This window comes from Lolium perenne, chromosome 3 (genome assembly GCF_019359855.2).
Source record: "Lolium perenne isolate Kyuss_39 chromosome 3, Kyuss_2.0, whole genome shotgun sequence".
In the NCBI taxonomy this organism is placed as follows: Eukaryota; Viridiplantae; Streptophyta; class Magnoliopsida; order Poales; family Poaceae; genus Lolium; species Lolium perenne.
The window spans coordinates 259,208,289-259,230,239 of NC_067246.2; the positions used below are offsets into that span (position 1 = coordinate 259,208,289).

Genomic DNA, 21,951 nt, shown 5'->3' on the forward strand with positions numbered 1-21,951 from the left:
GCAGTTGCTCGTGTGACGAGACCAGAATTCGGCTTGTATCAGAGCTCAGCTCGGTCACCCCTGTCCGGGCTTTGGTTTTGCACGCTCTCTTCCTTTTATTCTCTGATTATGAATGTATAGTTTGGTAGAGTTCTTTAATCTAGCACAGCGGACTGGTTCAAAGAAATATCAGCGCGTGCTATGTGACCGAGTTGCGTCGTTCGTCCGAACGCACGAGTCCTCGATCGGCTGAGACTTCGCTGCCACGCTGACGGCAAACCAAAGAGATGGCCACAAACTAAGCTCCATGGCAAGTTGCAGTAGATCGGTGTAGTTGCATTTATTTATTGCATCGTTAATCAGTTGCATTTCTTTATTACATTGTTAATCATTGCATCGACGCCAAGTTTTTATTTTCTTCTGCTATATAACCGCCTGCACAAGTCGCTCGTTACCGGATAGGATGCTTCTTGCTTCCAAACATTGGAAGAACCGGAGAGTACCATGGTGATGAGCTACCGTTGCTCGGCAAGTACAAAACTGACATGGATCCTGGCGTCGCTGCTCATCCTTGTCAGGACGATTCAAGTCCGAGCCCAGCTTCCTTCTGGTAATACATGTCACATCCTCCTGGTTTTTTTCCGTGTAGATCCCGCACCTTTCTTAAGCTCTGCTGCGTCTACACGCACGGTTCAGTAAACTTCAGCATGCAACTTACTCATTTCACAGAATCTTAAAAATTAACAAATCATTAGCTACTGCGTGCCTAGTGGCATATGCCATACTAGGGAGTGGTGTTTTGGAACATGGGAGCATATGCTCCCTATATTTTGAAATGCATCTTACACATATTTTAAATTTCAAAAAAATTGAAACAAAAAGTTTGCACGTACATCTTCATGTGCTACTCGCTCACAAAGTCGTTTCATAAAAAATGAACTTATCATGTGACGTGTGTAAAAAGACAAAATTCAGTGCTAAAAACAATGCTTTTCACATGATAAGTTTTCTCTTTTTTACATAGGCCACATAAAATATTTTTTTTTCGTGAAACTTGACACGCACACATATATTATGGAGATGTACATGTAGAATTTTTTGTCAAAATTTTTCCACACTTCGAAATATGTTTTCTTGGTAGAGGGAGCATACGCACCCTGGAGCCGAATTGAATTTCCGATCTAAAAACCAGAAACAGCTGAAACTGATACATACACTTTATTGTGCAGGGTTCATAAACATCGATTGTGGATGGAAAAACGGTAGTAGCTACGTCGACGACGTCTTACGAATGCCGTACAGTTTCGATGGTGAATATGTAGAGAGCGGTGTGAGCCATGAGATGTTACCAGAGTTTATGGCTGATTCCGAAAATAAGCAAGAAATAACCCTGAGGAGCTTCCCTGACGGGTCAAGAAACTGCTATACACTGCCATCCACTACCGGTAAGAAGTATCTACTGAGAGCCACATTTACTTACGGCAACTATGATCGGTTGAACAAGTCTCTGGATGGGTCGCTATTTCTGTTTGGGCTCCATATCGGCGTCAATTTCTGGGCGACGGTAAACTTGTCAAATTGGGATCCATCACTCACGGTATGGAAGGAGGTGATCACCGTTGCTCCGAGCAACTCTCTTTCCGTCTGCCTGATAAACTTTGGTTCAGGGGTTCCCTTCATATCGACGTTGGAGTTGAGGCCACTGCTAGATGCGATGTACCCTTTTGTCAATACTTCTGTGTCAGTCAGCAACTTTCAGCGGTTCAGATTTGGCAACGTCAACACTTTTATCACAAGGTGCGACCAGACTGGTATCCATAATAATAGAGTAGTTTTGGATTAGATCTATGCCTGTCAATAGTTTATATGCCTGTCAATAGTTTTAAATTTAGTTTGCTAGCTTGACGCATATAAGAGCGTTTGCTACTTTGTTTTCAGAATCAAGGAATTGCTTCTAACAAATACTAGTAAACACAGAAATATCATGTATGGTGCTAGCTATTTATCTGTTTTTTCCTTGTCTTTGTGCATGACGAAGATATCCAACAGACTATTATGACCGGTGGTGGGATAGCTTTTCTATGAGCAAGGTGGACTACTCTACCTCCATGATCAGCTTGAACACCAGCAACAACTTGGAGAGCCTCCCCGGCAACAGCAACTTCAGCGTGCCGTCGGCCATCTTGCAGAATGCCTCAACCAGAGACACGAACCAGTCCTCCATTACCATCAACGTGGCAGCAGGTCCCAATCTAGGGGCCAATGACCTGCAGCTTCTCCCCATCTTTCACTTCACCGAGATCAACATGACCAACCCGAACAGGAGGTTCGACATCTACAGCAAAGATGTACTGATGTTCCCAGACTTCTCCCCCTCGCAATTACAGGTGCACAGCATGTACAAGAGCGGGCAGTTCATGCAGAACGCCGATGGATACTTTTTCTTGAACAAGACATCCAGCTCGAGTCTTCCGCCGCTCATCAACGCGCTTGAACTGTATTCTCTCGTTCGTATGGATAACCTCACCACTGACTCCGACGATGGTAAGATTAATGTATATACTCCACATGATCATCATGCACTTAACAATGCTAATGACCGAGGTCTCACTATCTAGACATCTGAAGATTCCCGACTATATTTGACACTGTCACGCGGTCTTCACTAAAGTAATAGGACCAAGTTTACCAACCAGCTCATTCAGTTCTACACTCAAGTTCTGAGTAAGACACCTTCTAAAGGTCCATTAATGTATGCAAGACCATAGTTGATAAATGAATTAGTACGATTCAAACAGTCATACGAAAATATAATACTTGCATACATATGCAATGATACTGCAGTTTCTAAAGTTAATCTTTTCATCTTTCGAATACACCCCCTACCCAACTTATAAAGCTACTTTACACCGTCCATATTTGTTCTCTTGTCTTCTGCTGTAGTCAATTACATGAAACAAATCAAGACGTACTATAAATTGGCACGAACAAGCTGGAATGGAGATCCATGCTCCCCGCGAGAGTATTCCTGGGAAGGTTTGATTTGCGACCACTCCAAGAGCAACCAGAATCCGAGGATTGTCACAGTGTAAGAACATAACCAGGAATTATATCATATACATTTTTAGATCTAAACATCGTAACTAATTCTTTTTTTTCCTTTGAAATGCATCGCATCAACCCAACCAATCTATCGGTCCATAAAAGCTCCCCTTTCGTTTATATTTTGCTCTTGATATGTTCTTATTTTCTTATGCATATATATCACTATGGAGAAACTCAGTCACATGACTTACTCGTAAAGACCTCAAAAACACATGTAGTTTAGTCAAATTCTGGAAAGCACAAGTAATTTAGTATAACTTGAATCACATAAAGCTATTTACATAATCTTGAAAATACATGTTAGGTCAATGCTATCACTTAATTAATATGAGTTGTATTAAAATGATCTGTTTTTGCAGAAATCTATCAACCAGTGGACTGAGTGGTGGATTTGCCATATCATTCATGAACATGACATCGCTAGAAAACTTGTAAGTGGCGCCTACCACATAATACTGATGAACTAATGAGATTATGTTGACATCTTTTGTGACCCTAAGTACAAAACATATATAGGGATTTATCACACAACAATTTGACGGGAGCTATTCCAGACTATCAGCTAAAGTCACTTAAAGTTCTGTAAGTCTGCTGATTACATATGTGGTTAATGATGCAAATTTTAGATGAATGATTCCAACTGTTATTTTTCAGTGACTTGTCAAATAACAAGATAAATGGACCAATCCCTGATTCTATTCTTCAAAGATTTCAGGCAGGTTTGCTTGATCTCAGGTTTGTCATGCTCTGTTGCACAGTTCCTCATTATACTTCTATTTCTGATCAAAGTAACAACTACAACAACAAAAGGAATAGGCTCAAACCAAGGTTTATTCTTGCAGAAATAAGTGGGTTTAGCAGCAATCATTGCACATATGGAGTAAATTATTGATTAAAACACATTTATTTCCTTGCCAAACTTAAGCCACGCAAGTTGGACTATCTACTTAAGCAGCACCATGCAACAGCAACCCCATTAGTTGTATACGTAAACTCTGAATGCGACTAAGCTTTGGTGGCCAATTTTAGTGCCAAGTGTGTCAAACCAAGCTTTTGCAGTTGCATTGATTGAAGAAAACATGCCCCCGGTTATATGTTCTACCATCTAGTAACTATAATGCTTTATATCTATGAGCTTTTAAACATGTGACCTAGGAGCGGACCTAATAATAACTATGCGTGATTTAGAAATCATGTGGTTTCTATTTTTAGAGTTAGAAGTTTTATAGAAGAACTATTAGCTGGTCCATCTTGTTACAAAAGGGAGCTATGTTATAATCATAATTTTATAAAGCATCTGCAGCGTTATTTCGAGCTGATCTATAGATATGTTCTGTAATTGTGTCACTAGATTAGAAGGCAATCCCGTATGCTCAAAAGTTAAAGATACGTACTGCTCAAAGAAGAAGAAAAGCATACCTATCTTACTCATCGCAGTGATAGTTCCTGTTGTACTGATATCCCTCCTAGTAATGATGTGCATACTCTGGAAGTTATGCTGGAAAGGTAAAACAAAATCCCATGCTTCAAAATTCTCAGTCACTAATGGAAGTGTGGTAGACATTATATGACAGCTTAATACCTAAACATTCGTGTAAAAGACAACCTCTTGACTCTGCAGGGAAATCAGTAGACAACGAGGATTATGCTATGTATGAAGAGGAAACTCCCCTAAATATCGACATCAGACGGTTCACGTATGCAGAGCTGAAGCTCATAACAAATGACTTCAAAACAATCGTTGGAAAAGGAGGATTCGGTATGGTTTATCATGGCACACTAGAAAATAGTGACGAAGTAGCTGTTAAGGTGCTTATGGAGACATCAATAGCAGACTCAACAGACTTCCTCCCGGAGGTATAACACAGAACCAACTTGGCCAAATCATTTTTTCTCAAAAATAAACTAGAATTCTGCAAGACATATAAAATCTTTACACAAGTTCATAGTCAGTACATGCAATTGGCATAACCTCTGGTATGTTTAGTAATTACATGTGTTACCGCAGGTACAAACCTTGTCCAAAGTTCATCACAAGAATCTTGTGGCTTTGAAAGGATATTGCCAAAACAAGAAATGCCTTGCACTCGTTTATGACTTCATGTCCAGAGGAAATCTTCAACAACTTATAAGAGGAGGTTTATCTCTTATTACTTCGTCTTTTCTTAAAGTTTCTATCACGAATAGTTGACATAGGTACAATCAACCAACCCAACTTGCAGTTCGTTATGCTCACTATGTTGTATTTGAACTTTTACAGCAACTGTTTGTACTTTAACTAATTAAAGCTGAGCCCTATATCAAACCAAAAACCAATACAATCTAAGGTGCAAGTTGACCAATTAGAAGCAACAAAAAAATGGAGAACTAGACGCCAATAGCTCTCATTAACCCTTGAGAATCATTTATTTCATAGATTTATCAATATATAATGCTTCACAGCGTAATATAAAAATCGGCAAGACCTATTCGTAATTATAAAAATGGAACTCTAAAATCAAGCCATAGTCTGCCTTTTGACATCCTACAGCATAGTGGATTTTATTGTTAAAACTGGATTTCCTTGTTAAAAGTTGGATTGATTGCCTAGACTTTTATCGCTGCTGCTAGTAAATACATTGAGGATGACGGAGTAAGAAGCGAGGTCGGGCCACCATAGGTGCATTCCTGGAGCTGCACATTCTTCAAGTCATAATCGTGGCATGTTTATAGATATGCGGCTAACAAACTGAGGAGACCTACATTCTTAGAGTCATAACCATGACTGATGACATAATGATACAGTGCACGTATGAAGGCACTTAACATTAATCCGGCATGTCTTGATCCAGGAGATGACGATGGTGCGAATTGGGAACAACGACTTCAAATCGCACTTGATGCTGCACAAGGTTCACATTTCAAATACGCATTTACCTTAAGGTCATATATGTATGTGTGTTTGACAAAGTATGAGCTTAAATGAACTACAGGGCTGGAGTATCTACATGAGTCTTGCACCCCAGCAATAGTTCACAGAGATGTGAAGACCCCCAACATCCTTCTGGACAGGAATCTAGTGGGCATAATATCTGATTTTGGGCTTTCGCGGGCTTTTGATGATGCTCACACACACATATCAACTGTTGCTGCTGGAACGCTTGGCTACCTCGACCCTGAGTACCATGCAACTTTCCAACTCACTGTGAAGACAGATGTTTACAGCTTCGGCATTGTGTTGTTGGAGATCATCACCGGCCAACCTCCAGTAATCATGGAGCCTCAAACCGTTCACCTACCAAACTGGGTACGCCAAAAGATCGCCAAAGGCAGCATTCATGATGTCGCGGACAAGAGGCTGTTGGATCAGTACGACGCCAGTTCCCTGCAAAGTGTAATAGACCTTGCCATGAACTGTGTCGAGAGCGCAGCCATCGACAGGCCTACCATGGCCGAGGTTGTTTCAAGGCTCAAAGTGTGGTTGCCGGCAGTTTCGAACGAAAAGCAGTCTGTTTCTGCTTCAGCTTGGCGTACGCACTCCGTGGATGCTGAAACTCGAAAGCAGTTCCAGTTGATGATTTCTGACAAGGAGAGCTCCTTCATATCCGGTTATACTGACGGGCCGTCAGAATTAAACCCCTTATCTGGACGGTGAAAGGAAAATGCCTACTGAGTAATTTGTACATCTGGTTAGATAAAGTTCAGTAATTTGCTCAACTGCATCGTCATTTGTTGTTTATAAACTGCAATTGAGTCATTTTATTTTCAGTTCCTACTCTTTCTCGTTTACAACTGGTCTACTGGGGTGGGGAGCGGGGGATGAGGATTGAGGGGTATTTTTGTATGAACTTCGGTGCTTAGTTGGAGTAATTTTCAAACAGGAAGTATCTTCTTCCATGTGAGAACACGGTGATCTATTACTACTAAGAACTATAAATTGGTACTCACGCATTAACTCCCAAATCAATCCTAGTAAAACAAGTGGTAAGCTGAAGCATTGCTGCTTAATAATTCCGCCGTCTTACCCCTAATAATAATAATTAGATTAAAGTACGTGCTGCTACTACCAATAAATACGTGTAGATGAACAAGCTTGAGCATGGACAAGATGTCTAGATCCGACGGGAGGCTGTCCCCGATGGTGTTGCTATGCGCTAGTTGGCACATGAACCATGAAGAGTCTGATGCTATGTAGGGGAGGAAATGCAACCACAATACCATATGACATACCTAATCGTAATTGCCAGACGCTGGTCGCCCGACGGCAGTTCCTCGAATCGGCCGCCGCCCAGTGCAGCGGCTCAGCTGGCTCCTTGTGGACTTGTGACGCGTGCAGCCTCACAGCCGCCTCCTTGAACAATAATCCGTCCAAACAAGTTCAAACCAGCATAATGTAAACCGAATGGGTTCAAAACATGTTCAAATCATTAGCTATTTGCTTGGCTAGTCGTGACCATGCTCACAGACCACGGGTGGACAAATTCTGGACGTACTCTGCTTCGTGGCCTTGCTCACAGAACACGGTAACCAGATTAGGCTTTGTTCTTGCTTGTTTGTTAGTTGCTAGGTGCTGACTTGTATCTTCTCTATAGTTGTCGTGTACTACAGGCTGGATCGCCTATCGGCCGGAGGGCAGGTTGCTTCCCGACAGTAAACTTTGCAAGCCTTGTTCTTCTTCTAATCAAATGAACGCAGAGCTCTCTGCTTTCATTAAAAAAAAAGAAAAAAAGCAAGGTCTCTGCCCATTGTATGCGAGCGAGCGCTATCTTCATGCTTCCGTAATCCGTATGCGAGCAAGCGCTATCTTCATGCTTTACCGAATAAGCAAGCGCTATCTTCATTCTTGACCCAATTATAGTTACAACTTAGCTCTGTGATTTTCCTCCAAGAGCTTTTTGGAACTCTTTGTTAGGTAAGGTTGAATTCAACAGGGAGCAGTTGCTCGTGTGACCAGACCAGAATTCGTATTGTATCAGCTCAGCTCGGTCACCCTGGCCCGGGCTTTGTTTGGTTTTGCACGCTCTCTTCCTTTTGTTCTCTTTACTCTAAATGTAGTTTGCTAGAGTTCTTTAATCTAGGACAGCAGACTGGTTCAAAGAAATATCAGCGCGTGCTATGCGAACGTTCGTCCGAACGCACGAGTCCTCGATCGGGTGAGACTTCGCTGCCACGCTGATTGCAATCCAAAGAGAGAGCCAAACTAAGCTCCATGGCAAGTTGCACTAGACCCAGTTGTATTTCTTTACTACATCGCTAATCATTGCATCGAGGCCAAGTTTTGCTTTCTTCTGCTATATAACTGCCTGCCCAAGTCAGTCGTTACCGGCTAGGATGCTTCTTGGTCCCAAACATTGCAAGAACCAGAGTACCATGGTGATGGTGATGAGCTACCATTGCCCGGCAAGTACAAAACTGACATGGATCTTGGCGTCGCTGCTCGTCCTGGTCAGGACGATTCAAGTCCGAGCCCAGCTTCCTAAAGGTAATACATGTCACATCCTCCTGGTTTTTTCCGTGTAGATCCCGCACCTTTCTTAAGTTCTGCTGCATTTGCACACACGATTCAGTAAACTTCAGCGTGCAGCTTAACAAATCTCACTTCACCGAATATTAGAAATCAACAAATCATTAGCTAGAGTGTATCTAGTGGCCTGTGTTATACTAATGTTTACTAGTAGTAGATCTTAAACCAGAAACAGCTGAAACTGATACATACACTTTATTGTGCAGGGTTCATAAACATCGATTGTGGATGGAAAAACAGTAGTAGCTACATCGACGACGCCTTAGGAATGCCGTACACTTTCGATGGTGAATCTGTCGAGAGCGGTGTGAGCCATGAGATGTTACCAGAGTTTATGGCTGATCCCACAAATAAGCAAGAAAAAACCCTGAGGAGCTTCCCCGACGGCTCAAGAAATTGCTATACACTGGCATCCACCACCGGTACGAAGTATCTACTGAGGGCCACATTTACTTACGGCAACTATGATCGGTTGAACAAGTCTCTGGATGGGTCGCTATTTCTGTTTGGGCTCCATATTGGCGTCAATTTCTGGGCAACGGTAAACTTGTCAAATTGGGATCCATCATTCACGGTATGGAAGGAGGTTATCACCATTGCTCCGAGCAACTCTCTGTCCGTCTGCCTGATAAACTTCGGTTCAGGGGTTCCCTTCATATCTACCTTGGAGCTGAGGCCACTGCTAGATGCGATGTACCCTTTTGTCAATACTTCTGTGTCAGTTAGCAACTTTCAGCGGTTCAGATTTGGCAATGTCAATACTTTTACCACAAGGTGCGAGCAGACTGGTATCCATAATAATAGAGTAGTTTTGGATTAGATCTATGCCTGTCAATAGTTTAAAATGTCTGCCAATAGTTCTAAATTTAGTTTGCTAGCTTGGCGCATATAAGAGTGTTCGCTATTTGTTTTCGGAATCAAGGAATTGCTTCTAACAAATACTAGTAAACACAAAAATATCATGTATGGTGCTAGCTATTTATCTGTTTTTCCTAGTCTTTGTGTGTGACGAAGATATCCAACGGACTATTATGACCGGTGGTGGGATAGCTTTTCTATGAGCGTGGTGGACTACTCTACCTCCATGATCAGCTTGAACACCAGCAACAACTTGGAGAGCCTCCCCGGCAACAGCAACTTCAGCGTGCCGGCGGCCATCTTGCAGAATGCTTCGACCAAAGACACGAACCAGTCCTCCATTACCATCAACGTGGCAGCAGGTCCCAATCTAGGGGCCAATGACCTGCAGCTTCTCCCCATCTTTCACTTCACCGAGATCAACATGACCAACCCGAACAGGAGGTTCGACATCTACAGCAAAGATGTATTGATGTTCCCAGACTTCTCCCCCTCGCAATTACAGGTGCACAGCATGTACAAGAGCGGGCAGTTCATGCAGAACGCCGATGGATACTTTTTCTTGAACAAGACATCCAGCTCGAGTCTTCCGCCGCTCATCAACGCGCTTGAACTGTATTCTCTCGTTCGTATGGATAACCTCACCACTAACTCCGACGATGGTAAGATTAATGTATATACTCCACATGATCATCATGCACTTAACAATGCTAATGACCAAGGTCTCACTATCTAGACATCTGAAGATTCCCGACTATATTTGACACTGTCACGCGGTCTTCACTAAAGTAATAGGACCAAGTTTACCAACCAGCTCTTTCAGTTCTACACTCAAGTTCTGAGTAAGACACCTTCTAAAGGTCCATTAATGTATGGAAGACCATAGTTGATAAATGAATTAGTACGATTCAAACAGTCATACGAAAATATAATACTTGCATACTATGCAATGATACTGCAGTTTCTAAAGTTAATCTTTTCATCTTTTGAATACACCCCCTACCCAACTTATAAAGCTACTTTACACCGTCCATATTTGTTCTCTTGTCTTCTGCTGTAGTCAATTACATGAAACAAATCAAGACGTACTATAAATTGGCACGAACAAGCTGGAATGGAGATCCATGCTCCCCGCGAGAGTATTCTTGGGAAGGTTTGATTTGCGACCACTCCAAGAGCAACCAGAATCCGAGGATTGTCACAGTGTAAGAACATAACCAGGAATTATATCATATACATTTTTAGATCTAAACATCGTAACTAATTCTTTTTTTCCTTTGAAATGTATCGCATCAACCCAACCAATCTAACGGTCCATAAAAGCTCCCCTTTCGTTTATATTTTGCTCTTGGTACGTTCTTATTTTCTTATGCATATATATCACTATGGAGAAACTCAGTCACATGTCTTACTCGTAAAGACCTCAAAAACACATGTAGTTTAGTTGAATTCTGGAAAGCACAAGTAATTTAGTATAACTTGAACCACATAAAGCTATTTACATAATCTTGAAAATACATGTTAGGTCAATGCTATCACTTAATTAATATGAGTTGTATTAAAATGATCTTTTTTTGCAGAAATCTGTCAACCAGTGGACTGAGTGGTGGATTTGCCATATCATTCATGAACATGACATCGCTAGAAAACTTGTAAGTGGCGCCTACCACATAATACTGATGAACTAATGAGATTATGTTGACATCTTTTGTGACCCTAAGTACAAAACATATATAGGGATTTATCACACAACAATTTGACGGGAGCTATTCCAGACTATCAGCTAAAGTCACTTAAAGTTCTGTAAGTCTGCTGATAACATATGTGGTTAATGATGCAAATTTTAGATGAATGATTTCAACTGTTATTTTTCAGTGACTTGTCAAATAACAAGATAAATGGACCAATCCCTGATTCTATTCTTCAAAGATTTCAGGCAGGTTTGCTTGATCTCAGGTTTGTCATGCTCTGTTGCACAGTTCCTCATTATACTTCTATTTCTGATCAAACTAACAACTACAACAACAAAAGGAATAGGCTAAAACCAAGGTTTATTCTTGCAGAAATAAGTGGAAGTTTAGCAGCAATCATTGCAAATATGGAGTAAATTATTGATTAAAACACATTTATTTCCTTGCGAAACTTAAGCCATGCAAGTTGGACTATCTACTTAAGCAGCACCACCCTTCTATAGCACCATGCAACAGCAACCTTTTTAGTTGTATACGTAAACTGTGAATGCGACTAAGCTTTGGTGGCCAATTTTAGTGCCAAGTGTGTCAAACCAAGCTTTTGCAGTTGCATTGATTGAAGAAAACATGCCCCCGGTTATATGTTCTAGCATCTAGTAACTATAATGCTTTATATCTATGATCTTTTAAACATGTGAGCTAGGAGCGGACCTAATAATAACTAAGCGTGATTTAGAAATCATGTGGTTTCTACTTTTAGAGTTAGAAGTTTTATAGAAGAACTATTAGCTGGTCCGTCTTGTTACAAAAGGGAGCTATGTTATAATCATAATTTTATAAAGCATCTGCAGCGATATTTCGAGCTGATCTATAGATATGTTCTGTAATTGTGTCACTAGATTAGAAGGCAATCCCGTATGCTCAAAAGTTAAAGATACGTACTGCTCAAAGAAGAAGAAAAGCATACCTATCTTACTCATCGCAGTGATAGTTCCTGTTGTACTGATATCCCTCCTAGTAATGATGTGCATACTCTGGAAGTTATGCTGGAAAGGTAAAACAAAATCCCATGCTTCAAAATTCTCAGTCACTAATGGAAGTGTGGTAGACATTATATGACAGCTTAATACCTAAACATTCGTGTAAAAGACAACCTCTTGACTCTGCAGGGAAATCAGTAGACAACGAGGATTATGCTATGTATGAAGAGGAAACTCCCCTACATATCGACATCAGACGGTTCACGTATGCAGAGCTGAAGCTCATAACAAATGACTTCAAAACAATCGTTGGAAAAGGAGGTTTCGGTATGGTTTATCATGGCACACTAGAAAATAGTGACGAAGTAGCTGTTAAGGTGCTTATGGAGACATCAATAGCAGACTCAACAGACTTCCTCCCGGAGGTATAACACAGAACCAACTTGGCCAAATCATTTTTTCTCAAAAATAAACTAGAATTCTGCAAGACATGTAAACTCTTTACACAAGTTCATAGTCAGTACATGCAATTGGCATCACCTCTGGTATGTTTAGTAATTACATGTGTTACCGCAGGTACAAACCTTGTCCAAAGTTCATCACAGGAATCTTGTGGCTTTGAAAGGATATTGCCAAAACAAGAAATGCCTTGCACTCGTTTATGACTTCATGTCCAGAGGAAACCTTCAACAACTTATAAGAGGAGGTTTATCTCTTATTATTTAGCCTTTTCTTAAAGTTTCTATCACGAATAGTTGATATAGGTACAATCAACCAACCCAACTTGCAATTCGTTATGCTCACTATGTTGTATTTGAACTTTTACAGCAACTGTTTGTACAACAACAACAAAGCCTTTATTCCCAAACAAGTTGGGGTAGGCTAGAGGTGAAACCCATAAGATCTCGTAACCAACTCATGGTTCTGGCACATGGATAGCAAGCTTCCATGCGGCTCTTTTCATGGCTAGTTCTTTGGTGATACTCCAGTCATTAGGATCTCTCTTTACGGACTCCTCCCATGTCAAGTGTGGTCTACCTCATCCTCTCTTGAAATTATTAATACGCTTTAGCCGTCCACTATGCACTGCAGCTTCTGGAGGCTTGCGCTGAATATGCCCAAACCATCTTAGACGATGTTGGACAAGCTTCTCTGCAATCGGTGCTACCCCAACTCTATCTCGTATATCATCATTTCGGACTCGGTCCTTCCTCGTGTGGCCACACATCCATCTGAACATGCGCATCTCCGCCACACCTAACTGTTCAACATGCCGCCTTTTAGTCGGCCAACACTCAGCGCCATACAACATTGCGGGTCGAACCGCCGTCCTATAGAACTTGCCTTTTAGCTTTTGTGGCACTCTCTTATCACAAAGAATGCCAGAAGCTTGGCGTCACTTCATCCATCCGGCTTTGATCCGCTGGTTCACATCTTCATCAATATCCCCATCTTGTGCAGGATTGACCCCAAGTATCGAAAGATGTCCTTCTGAGGCACCACCTGCCCATCCAGGCTAACCTCCTCCTCCTCGTGCCTAGTAGTACTAAAACCGCACATCATGTACTCAGTTTTACTTCTACTAAGTCTAAAACCTTTCGATTCCAACATTTGTCTCCATAGTTCTAACTTCCTATTGACCCCGTTCGACTATCATCGATTAGGACCACATCATCCGCAAAGAGCATACACCATGGGATATCTCCTTGTATATCCCTTGTGACCTCATCCATCACCAAATCAAATAGGTAAGGGCTCAAAGCTGACCCCTGGTGTAGTCCTATTTTAATCGGGAAGTCATCGGTATCGCCATCTCTTGTTCGAACACTTGTCACAACATTATCGTACATATCCTTGATGAGGGTAATGTACTTTGCTGGGACTTTGTGTTTCTCTAAGGCCCACCACATGACGTGTCGCGGTATCTTATCGTAGGCCTTCTCCAAGTCAATGAACACCATATGCAGGTCCTTCTTTTGCTCCTTGTATCTCTCCATGAGTTGTCGTACCAAGAAGATGGCTTCCATGGTCAACCTCCCAGGCATGAAACCAAACTAATTTTTGGCCACGCTTGTCATTCGTCTTAAACGGTGCTCAATGACTCTCTCCCATAGCTTCATTGTATGGCTCATAAGCTTAATTCCACGGTAGTTAGTACAACTCTGAACATCCCCTTTGTTCTTGAAGATTGGTACTAATATACTTCGTCTCCATTCTTCTCGCATCTTGTTTGCCCGAAAATGGAGCTGAAGAGCTTAGTTAGCCATACTATCGCTATGTCTCCGAGGCCTCTCCACACCTCAATGGGGATACAACCAGGGCCCATTGCCTTGCCTCCCTTCATCCTTTTCAACGCCTCCTTGACCTCAGACACCTGGATTCGCCGCATAAAATGCCTACTGGTATCATCAAAGGAGTTGTCCAGTTCAATGGTAGAGCTCTCAGTCTCCCCATTGAACAGCCCGTCGAAGTACTCCCGCCATCTATGCTTAATCTCCTTGTCCTTCACCAGGAGTTGGTCTGCTCCTTCCTTAATGCATTTGACTTGGTCAACATCCCTCGTCTTCCTCTCTCGGATCTTGGCCATCTTATAGATGTCCTTTTCGCCTTCCTTCGTGCCTAACCGCTGGTAGAGGTCCTCATACGCCTGACCCCTTGCTTCACTCACAGCTCGCTTTGCGGCCTTCTTTGCCATCGTGTACTTCTCCATGTTGTCTGCACTCCTATCCACGTACAGCCGTCTGAAACAATATTTCTTCTCCTTAATAGCCTTCTGGACATCAGTGTTCCACCACCAGGTATCCCTAACTTCGCTTCTACTTCCCCTGGACACTCCAAACTCCTCTGAGGTCACCTTACGAATACAGGTTGCCATCTTCATCCACATATTGTCCGCATCACCTCCTTCCTCCCAAGAGCCCTCCTTAATGACCCTCTCCTTGAACGTTTGGGCTACCTCCCCCCTTGAGCTTCCACCACTTCGTTCTAGCGACTTTTGCATGCTTATCCCGCTGGACACGAAGTCGAAAGCGGAAGTCAGCCACCACAAGCTTATGCTGATGGACAACACTTTCTCTAGGTATCACCTCAGGTTGCAATTGGGGCGGGTTGTCCCGCCACGCCGCTGGGCCGCCCCGCAAAAATCGTTCGCGCGGTGCCGCTTGGCCGACCGCTTTGTGCATAGCGGGACGAAGCGATCACGCCGCGTGGCCTGCTAAGAGCCCGCAGAGTCCGCATGGCCCGCGAAGTGATTCCACCAGAGATCAACATTCGTTCGGCCCCAACTCCCCGAGAGACCCCCAACCCTCGTTGACTCCCTCTGTCGCCGACGGGCGACGGCGCCGCCGCCGCCACACCCGATGCCCCGAACTCCTCTTCTCTCTCCCATCCCTATCGGTATCGGAGAACCTGCTCGCAGTTCTTAAAGTTGGAGTCGACGGCGGCGCCGCCGCCGCCGCCATCTCCACGTGGGGACTGCCCTTCTGGAATCCTCAACGGAGAAGATCTTCCTCCACCTCTTGATGTTCCTTCGTCGCCAAGTGCAGCCGGAGTTTCGTCGCCGGCAACTTCCGCAAGACGTACACCCTCGCTGCGCCCTATTCTCGCAGCTGCAAATGATCCAAACCAAGGTATGTGACTCAAGATCCTTCCCTTTGGTATGTCTCTGTCAACCCGGCGAGATGAGTGCACTCGACTCAGGTAGCGATGAAGCTAATAATAAGCTGCAAACGAAGGGTTCTTATTTTTTCTCACTGGCGATTCAGATAGCTTCACGGATCTCGTGTGGTTTCTGAAAAGATGGATGACAGGACAGTGAGATATTGTTAAAACTTCAGTGAACAACAAGCCGTGATGTGTGCACAAACATTGCCGTAATTTTATCAAGATATAGCTGAACCAAAACATTGAGGAACACAGGAATCATGTATTCGGCTTGCCATTCTCCTGGACATAAATAGGAAGATCACTGTAGGCTTCTGACAGGTAGTGCAGCACAAATTGCAATCCTCATTTGTATCAAATAATATCTTCATAACATATATCAAATTTATTATTTCTGTACATATAATTTATACTGTAAATTAAAGACAAAGTTACATTTTGGAGACATGGATGTCCTCATTTTAAATGATACAATTTGATGTGCTCCTAGTGATTTAAGCACTTGAAACTTGACAGTATGAACTTTAGTAACTTCGATGTAAACCCGTTCTTTCAGAAACTTCACATCATGAACTATGTTGTGTATTTAACTTTTTAGTTCTTATACCGTGTGCAAATTTATTGATATTTTCTCTTTTCATTTAGTATCTTGTTTAGCGGAATTATTCAGTCTGATACAAAAACAAGAGATGAGAAAGAAGCCAAGGATTCAACTAGCTGTGCAAGCATGAGTACTATAGAACCTACAGACTGCTACAATCTATTACTGTTCTATTAGTTACAGCTGCATATACATCACCTATGTTGCTATTTCTAATGTCTGCAAACTATAGCAATTTGAGGGAATCATTAGTTGTATAAAATAGAGTTAGTCTCTTTTCCTAAAAAATCCAGCATTGTTCTGATGTGTAGTCTGTCCTGCTTTGATCCAGTTACCTGTTGTATAAATTGCTAAATATTTCACCTATAAATATGCAGAGGGACTGAAGAACTATCCCAGACAAACTGGACCAAAGCTTACAACGCAGAACATGCATGATGCTAAGGGGGTGGTGAAAACAGAAGTAAATACCCATGTGAATAATTAGCCTGATACTTGATTCGGTTAAGATTGCATGTTACTTGATTCTGCTGTTGCAGTACCTTTTGGTTTATAATCAGCGCAGTAGCTTGTGGTCATGGTTCATTTTGACAGCATGAATTTCACTGATTTCGTGTGATTTTTCTGCGGAAATTTAGGGGCCAAATGATCTGTACGAGGCTGAGTTTCATTTTGACAGGATGAATTTCATTGAATTCGTATGATTTTTTATTTACATGTGAAATCACCTTCTCTTTGGGCCAGTAGCAGTGTCTCACTATTCCTTCCAATCTTATTGTCATTTCTGCTGGGCAATGGTGGCCGACGTGCTAGCTTCCGATCGATCAACATGTACTTAGCTAGCTTCCGATCGATTAATACGTAGCCTAGTAGCTAGCTAGCTGCTCTAAGCAGCTTTCGATTGAGATGCTCTGTCCCCCACGCCTGTGTCATGCGGGATCATGCGGGATGGTGCAGCTTGCCGCTGTGTCCCGCACTAGCTTCAGCGGAACGATGCTACGTCCCGCAAGCATCCGCTGGGCATGTGTTGTCCCGCGTCGCTCCCCAGCGGCCAGCCGCAACCCGCCCCGCTTGCAACCTTAGTATCACCTTACAATCTAGGCACGCACTCCTGTCTTCTCTCCTTGAGAGGATGAAGTCAATCTGGCTACTGTGGTGGCCACTACTAAAAGTTACTAGATGAGATTCTCTCTTTTTAAAGAGGGTGTTAGCTACGATCATGTCGTACGCTAAAGCAAAGCTTAGAACATCTTCCCCTTCTTGATTCCTGATGCCATAGCCAAAGCCCCCATGAACCCCTTCAAAACCTATGTTAGACGTATCCACGTGGCCATTAAGGTCTGCTCCTATGAAGAGCTTTTCGCCACTAGGTACACCCCTAACCAAGTCCTCTAGGCCTTCCCGGAACTCCCTCTTGGTGTTCTCATTGTGGCTTATTTGCGGGGCATAAGCGCTAATAACATTGAGAACTAAGTCCCATCTACCAGCTTCACCAGGTCCCCACATCTCTTGACGTCTACCACTCCAGATTTGAGGCTCTTGTTGATCAAGATGCCTACTCCATTTCTGTTTGGAGTCGTTCCCGTATACCAGAGCTTGAAGCCGGTATCCTCTACTTCCTTCGCCTTCTGTCCCCTCCCCTTGGTCTTGGTCTTCTGTACCTCTCCTCACCGTTGTATCAACTAAGCGAAACCTCCTAGGCTTGGCTAGCTTCCTTACCCTTCGCACTCGTCGAGTCATATGCGAAGACCCTTGCTAATTTTCCACTACACCCGGGCGCCGATGTAGCGCGCCACTAAGGATGCGACGACCCGATCCTTGCTCACTTGCCACTATATCCAGATCAAGATACGTCGTGCCACCTAGGGGGTGACGACCCGGCCCTTGCCCATTTGACACCACGGGTTCAGATATGGCGCGTCGCTAAGAGGGTTACGCCCCAACGAAAATCTTTTGGGTTTCATCTTCATAAGAGTGGCTGGGTTTTTTACGTTGGCTCGCCAAGCCTATCACAACCCTCCTCCTTTACAGCAACTGTTTGTACTTTAACTAATTAAAGTTGAGCCCTATATCAAACCAAAAACCAATACAATCTAAGGTGCAAGTTGACCAATTAGAAGCAACAAAAAAATGGAGAACTAGACGGCAATATCTCTCATTAACCCTTGAGAATCATTTATTTCATAGATTTATCAATATATAATGCTTCGCGGTGTAATATAAAAATCGACAATACCTATTCGTAATTATAAAAATGGAACTCTAAAATGAAGCCATAGTCTGTCTTTTGACATCCTACAGCATAGTGGATTTTATTGTTAAAACTGGATTTCCTTGTTAAAAGTTGGATTGATTGCCTAGACTTTTATCGCTGCTGCTAGTAAATACATTGAGGATGACAGAGTAAGAAACGAGGTCAGGGCACCATAGGTGCATTCCTGGAGCTGCACATTCTTCAAGTCATAATCGTGGCATGTTTATAGATATGCGGCTAACAAACTGAGAAGACCTACATTCTTAGAGTCATAACCATGACTGATGACATGATGATACAGTACACGTATGAAGGCACTTACATTAATCCGGTATGTCTTGATCCAGGAGATGACGACGGTGCGAATTGGGAACAACGACTTCAAATCGCACTTGATGCTGCACAAGGTCCACATTTCAAATACGCATTTACCTTAAGGTCATATATGTATGTGTGTTTGACAAAGTATGAGCTTGAATGAACTACAGGGCTGGAGTATCTACATGAGTCATGCACCCCAGCAATAGTTCACAGAGATGTGAAGACCCCCAACATCCTTCTGGACAAGAATCTGAAGGGGATAATATCTGATTTTGGGCTTTCACGAGCTTTTGATGATGCTCACACACACATATCAACTGTTGCTGCTGGAACTCTTGGCTACCTCGACCCTGAGTATCATGCAACTTTCCAACTCACTGTGAAGACAGACGTTTACAGCTTCGGCATTGTGTTGTTGGAGATCATCACCGGCCAACCCCCAGTAATCATGGAACCTCAAACCGTTCACCTACCAAACTGGGTACGCCGAAAGATTGCCAAAGGCAGTATTAATGATGTCGTGGACAAGAGGCTGCTGGATCAGTACGACGCCAGTTCCCTGCAGAGTGTGATAGACCTTGCCATGAACTGTGTCGAGAGCGCAGCCATCGACAGGCCTACCATGGCTGAGGTAGTTTCAAGGCTCAAAGTATGGTTGCCGTCAGTTTCAAGCGAAAAGCAGTCTGTTTCTGCTACAGCTTGGCATACGCACTCCGTGGATGCTGAAACTCGAAAGCAGTTCCAGTTGATGATTTCTGACGAGGAGAGCTCCTTCATATCTGGTTATACTGACGGGCTGTCAGAATTAAACCCCTTATCTGGACGGTGAAAGAAAAATGCATACTGAGTTATTTGTACATTTGGTTAGATAAAGTTTAGTAATGTGTTCATCTGCATCGTCGTGATTAAGGGGTATTTTTGTATGAACTTTGGTGTTTAGTTGGAGTAATTTTCAACCGAAGCATCTTCTTCCATGTGAGAACACGGTGATCGATCTATTAGTACTACTAGGAACTATTAATTGGTACTCACGCATTAACTCCGAAATCAATCCTAGAACAAGTGGTAAGCTCAAGTGTTGCTGCTTAAGAATTCTGCCGTTTTATACTATTAGTCCTAATATATAACTACTAGACTAAAGTGCGTGCTGCTGCTACCAGTAAAGCCGTGTAGAAGAACAAGCTTGAGCATGGACTTGTATATCAAAACGACACCGATAGCTGGGCGGCTTGTAGAAACGAGCAGGCTGGTGCTGGTAACCATGATCTTGAGATCCCATCATCATCATACTTGACAATGAGGGAGAGAGCGGAGATCTGATGGGAGGCCCGTCCCCGGTGGAGTTGCTATGAGCGAATTGGCACCTGAACTATGGCGAGGCTGATGCTATGTAGGGGAGACGTGACATACCTCGTCGTCGCTGGACGCTGGACGCCGGCCGGACGGCAATTCCTCCACTCGGCCGCCGCCCGACGGCAATTCCTCAGCCGCCTCCTTATGGGCTTGTGGCGCGTGTAGCCCGTGGCGGCCCGCCCAACAGCAGAGCGGTAACGGACTGCACTTACCGAGTCGAGAGTTGCGCATGTCGGCCCTAGACAGGTGCCACAGCCCTTCCGGCATCGGCGCGTTCGTTTGGGCCGTTCCTATATACCGACCAGGTCGGCGCCGTACCGCGCACCACACACCCACGCGCGGTAGTCATTTTTATTACTCCCTCCGGTCCGAAATAAGTGTCGGATAGCCGGTGCAATTAACATTTTACAAATAAGCCCTTGAGAAATCTGAAAAAAACTATTCCTGTCGTGCACCTAGTCTCCGCATTTGCCGGATCGAGCTGATAGCTCGCCTCCGCGTCTGGCCGGCCGGATCGAGTTGCAGGACACACGTATCACCGTATGGCGAGCTTGATTTGGGGTGAGTGTGCCGCCGAAGATCATCTCGTCCAGCGTCTCCGTGAGACTCATGCTGATGGCGAACCGCCGGTACATCTAGAAGATGGTGGCCATCCAATTCCTGCCTCGCGCTGTCGACTGGCGCCGCCTCTGTAGTTGCGGGAGAAGGATTCGGCGCGTCCATCCCCGTGACCACCGGATCTGGCGCGTTCGGTGTCGGAGCCACTGGATCAGACCCTCGCCCACACCGTATCCGGCGATGAATCGCCGGCTTGGACCAGAGGTCAATCTTTTTTGTGGTGGGTGATTCGCGTCGAGCTGATTGGAGGTGTAGTAGGGGAGCGACGCGAGGGAAGGTGGCGCGGTGAGGGAGGGAAGATGGCGGCACGAGGGGAGAATGGCGGCTACACGAGGTTGGCGGCGACGCGAGGAGCGGGTGAGGGTAGGGTGAGGCCTGGCTAGGATTTCGTGCAGGTCGGGTGCGGGGTGGATGGGTGGTTATCGTTCCTCACACGATAGAGGAGTGCGGGTTGACGAAGGAAAAAAGTTGAGGGTTCTTTTGCAAAGTTGATTGTCTGACTCTTTTTTCGGATCGGGGGAGTAATCGTTTTGTCTATTCTGTTTTTTCCTTTTCTTTTTATTTTTTCTATTTTTTTTCTTAGAAATTGTTCATCTGAAAAATGTTTGAATTTGAAATTTGTTCAATCTAAAAAATGTTCGAATTGAAAATTGTTTAAATCTGAAAAATGTTTAGATTTTTTTAAAAATAGATTTCTTTTTTTAAAAAGTTTAAATTTAAAAAATGTTCAAATCTGAAAAATCTACAAATTTTTAAAATGATTTACTTTTTAAAAATGTTCAAATTTGAAGAAAAAAATTAAATCTGAAAAATGTTCAGAATTTTTAAAATTTTAAAATACTTTTTAAAAAAGAAAAGAAACAACAGAAAAAAAGAAAAAAACATCTTACCTGATGTTGGGACGCGGTCCAGCTAGTAACCCAGGGCGTGTGGTTGTGCGGCAACCGCATCAGCACCAACTAGCTCGGTGGATAGCACCTCCTGCTCGTTTGTCCCTTACTAGCCCGAGTTTTGGTTAGCAAATA

General features: G+C 43.4%; 2 protein-coding genes across 2 annotated transcripts; both read left to right on the top strand.

Moving 5' to 3' along the window:
* Positions 1-449: 449 nt before the first annotated feature.
* On the top strand, positions 450-6,786 carry LOC127344870 (probable LRR receptor-like serine/threonine-protein kinase At1g51810). The gene is made up of 12 exons (XM_051371220.2): positions 450-589; positions 1,209-1,776; positions 2,018-2,523; positions 2,923-3,067; positions 3,444-3,515; positions 3,601-3,666; positions 3,739-3,819; positions 4,436-4,590; positions 4,706-4,941; positions 5,093-5,222; positions 5,916-5,975; positions 6,057-6,786. Exons 1-12 carry the CDS (start codon positions 484-486, stop codon positions 6,716-6,718), a joined length of 2,787 nt encoding a protein of 928 aa, XP_051227180.2. The 5' UTR covers positions 450-483; the 3' UTR covers positions 6,719-6,786.
* A 1,626-nt stretch (positions 6,787-8,412) lies between these two features.
* LOC127344871 (probable LRR receptor-like serine/threonine-protein kinase At1g51810) lies at positions 8,413-19,937 on the top strand. The gene is made up of 12 exons (XM_051371221.2): positions 8,413-8,545; positions 8,794-9,361; positions 9,602-10,107; positions 10,506-10,650; positions 11,026-11,097; positions 11,183-11,248; positions 11,321-11,401; positions 12,036-12,190; positions 12,306-12,541; positions 12,693-12,822; positions 18,982-19,041; positions 19,123-19,937. The coding sequence occupies exons 1-12, from the start codon at positions 8,434-8,436 to the stop codon at positions 19,782-19,784; spliced, it is 2,793 nt and encodes a 930-aa protein (XP_051227181.2). The 5' UTR covers positions 8,413-8,433; the 3' UTR covers positions 19,785-19,937.
* Positions 19,938-21,951: the final 2,014 nt, after the last annotated feature.

Bases quoted from the DNA above. Each gene is read 5' to 3' on its own strand.
- LOC127344870 (XM_051371220.2), top strand. From the start codon at position 484: ATGGTGATGAGCTACCGTTGCTCGGCAAGTACAAAACTGACATGGATC. The intron at 2,524-2,922 runs GTAAGATTAATG...CTTCTGCTGTAG, and splicing joins CACCACTGACTCCGACGATG to TCAATTACATGAAACAAATC. The intron at 4,942-5,092 runs GTATAACACAGA...GTGTTACCGCAG, and splicing joins CAACAGACTTCCTCCCGGAG to GTACAAACCTTGTCCAAAGT.
- LOC127344871 (XM_051371221.2), top strand. From the start codon at position 8,434: ATGGTGATGGTGATGAGCTACCATTGCCCGGCAAGTACAAAACTGACA. The intron at 10,651-11,025 runs GTAAGAACATAA...CTTTTTTTGCAG, and splicing joins AATCCGAGGATTGTCACAGT to AAATCTGTCAACCAGTGGAC. The intron at 19,042-19,122 runs GTCCACATTTCA...AATGAACTACAG, and splicing joins CGCACTTGATGCTGCACAAG to GGCTGGAGTATCTACATGAG.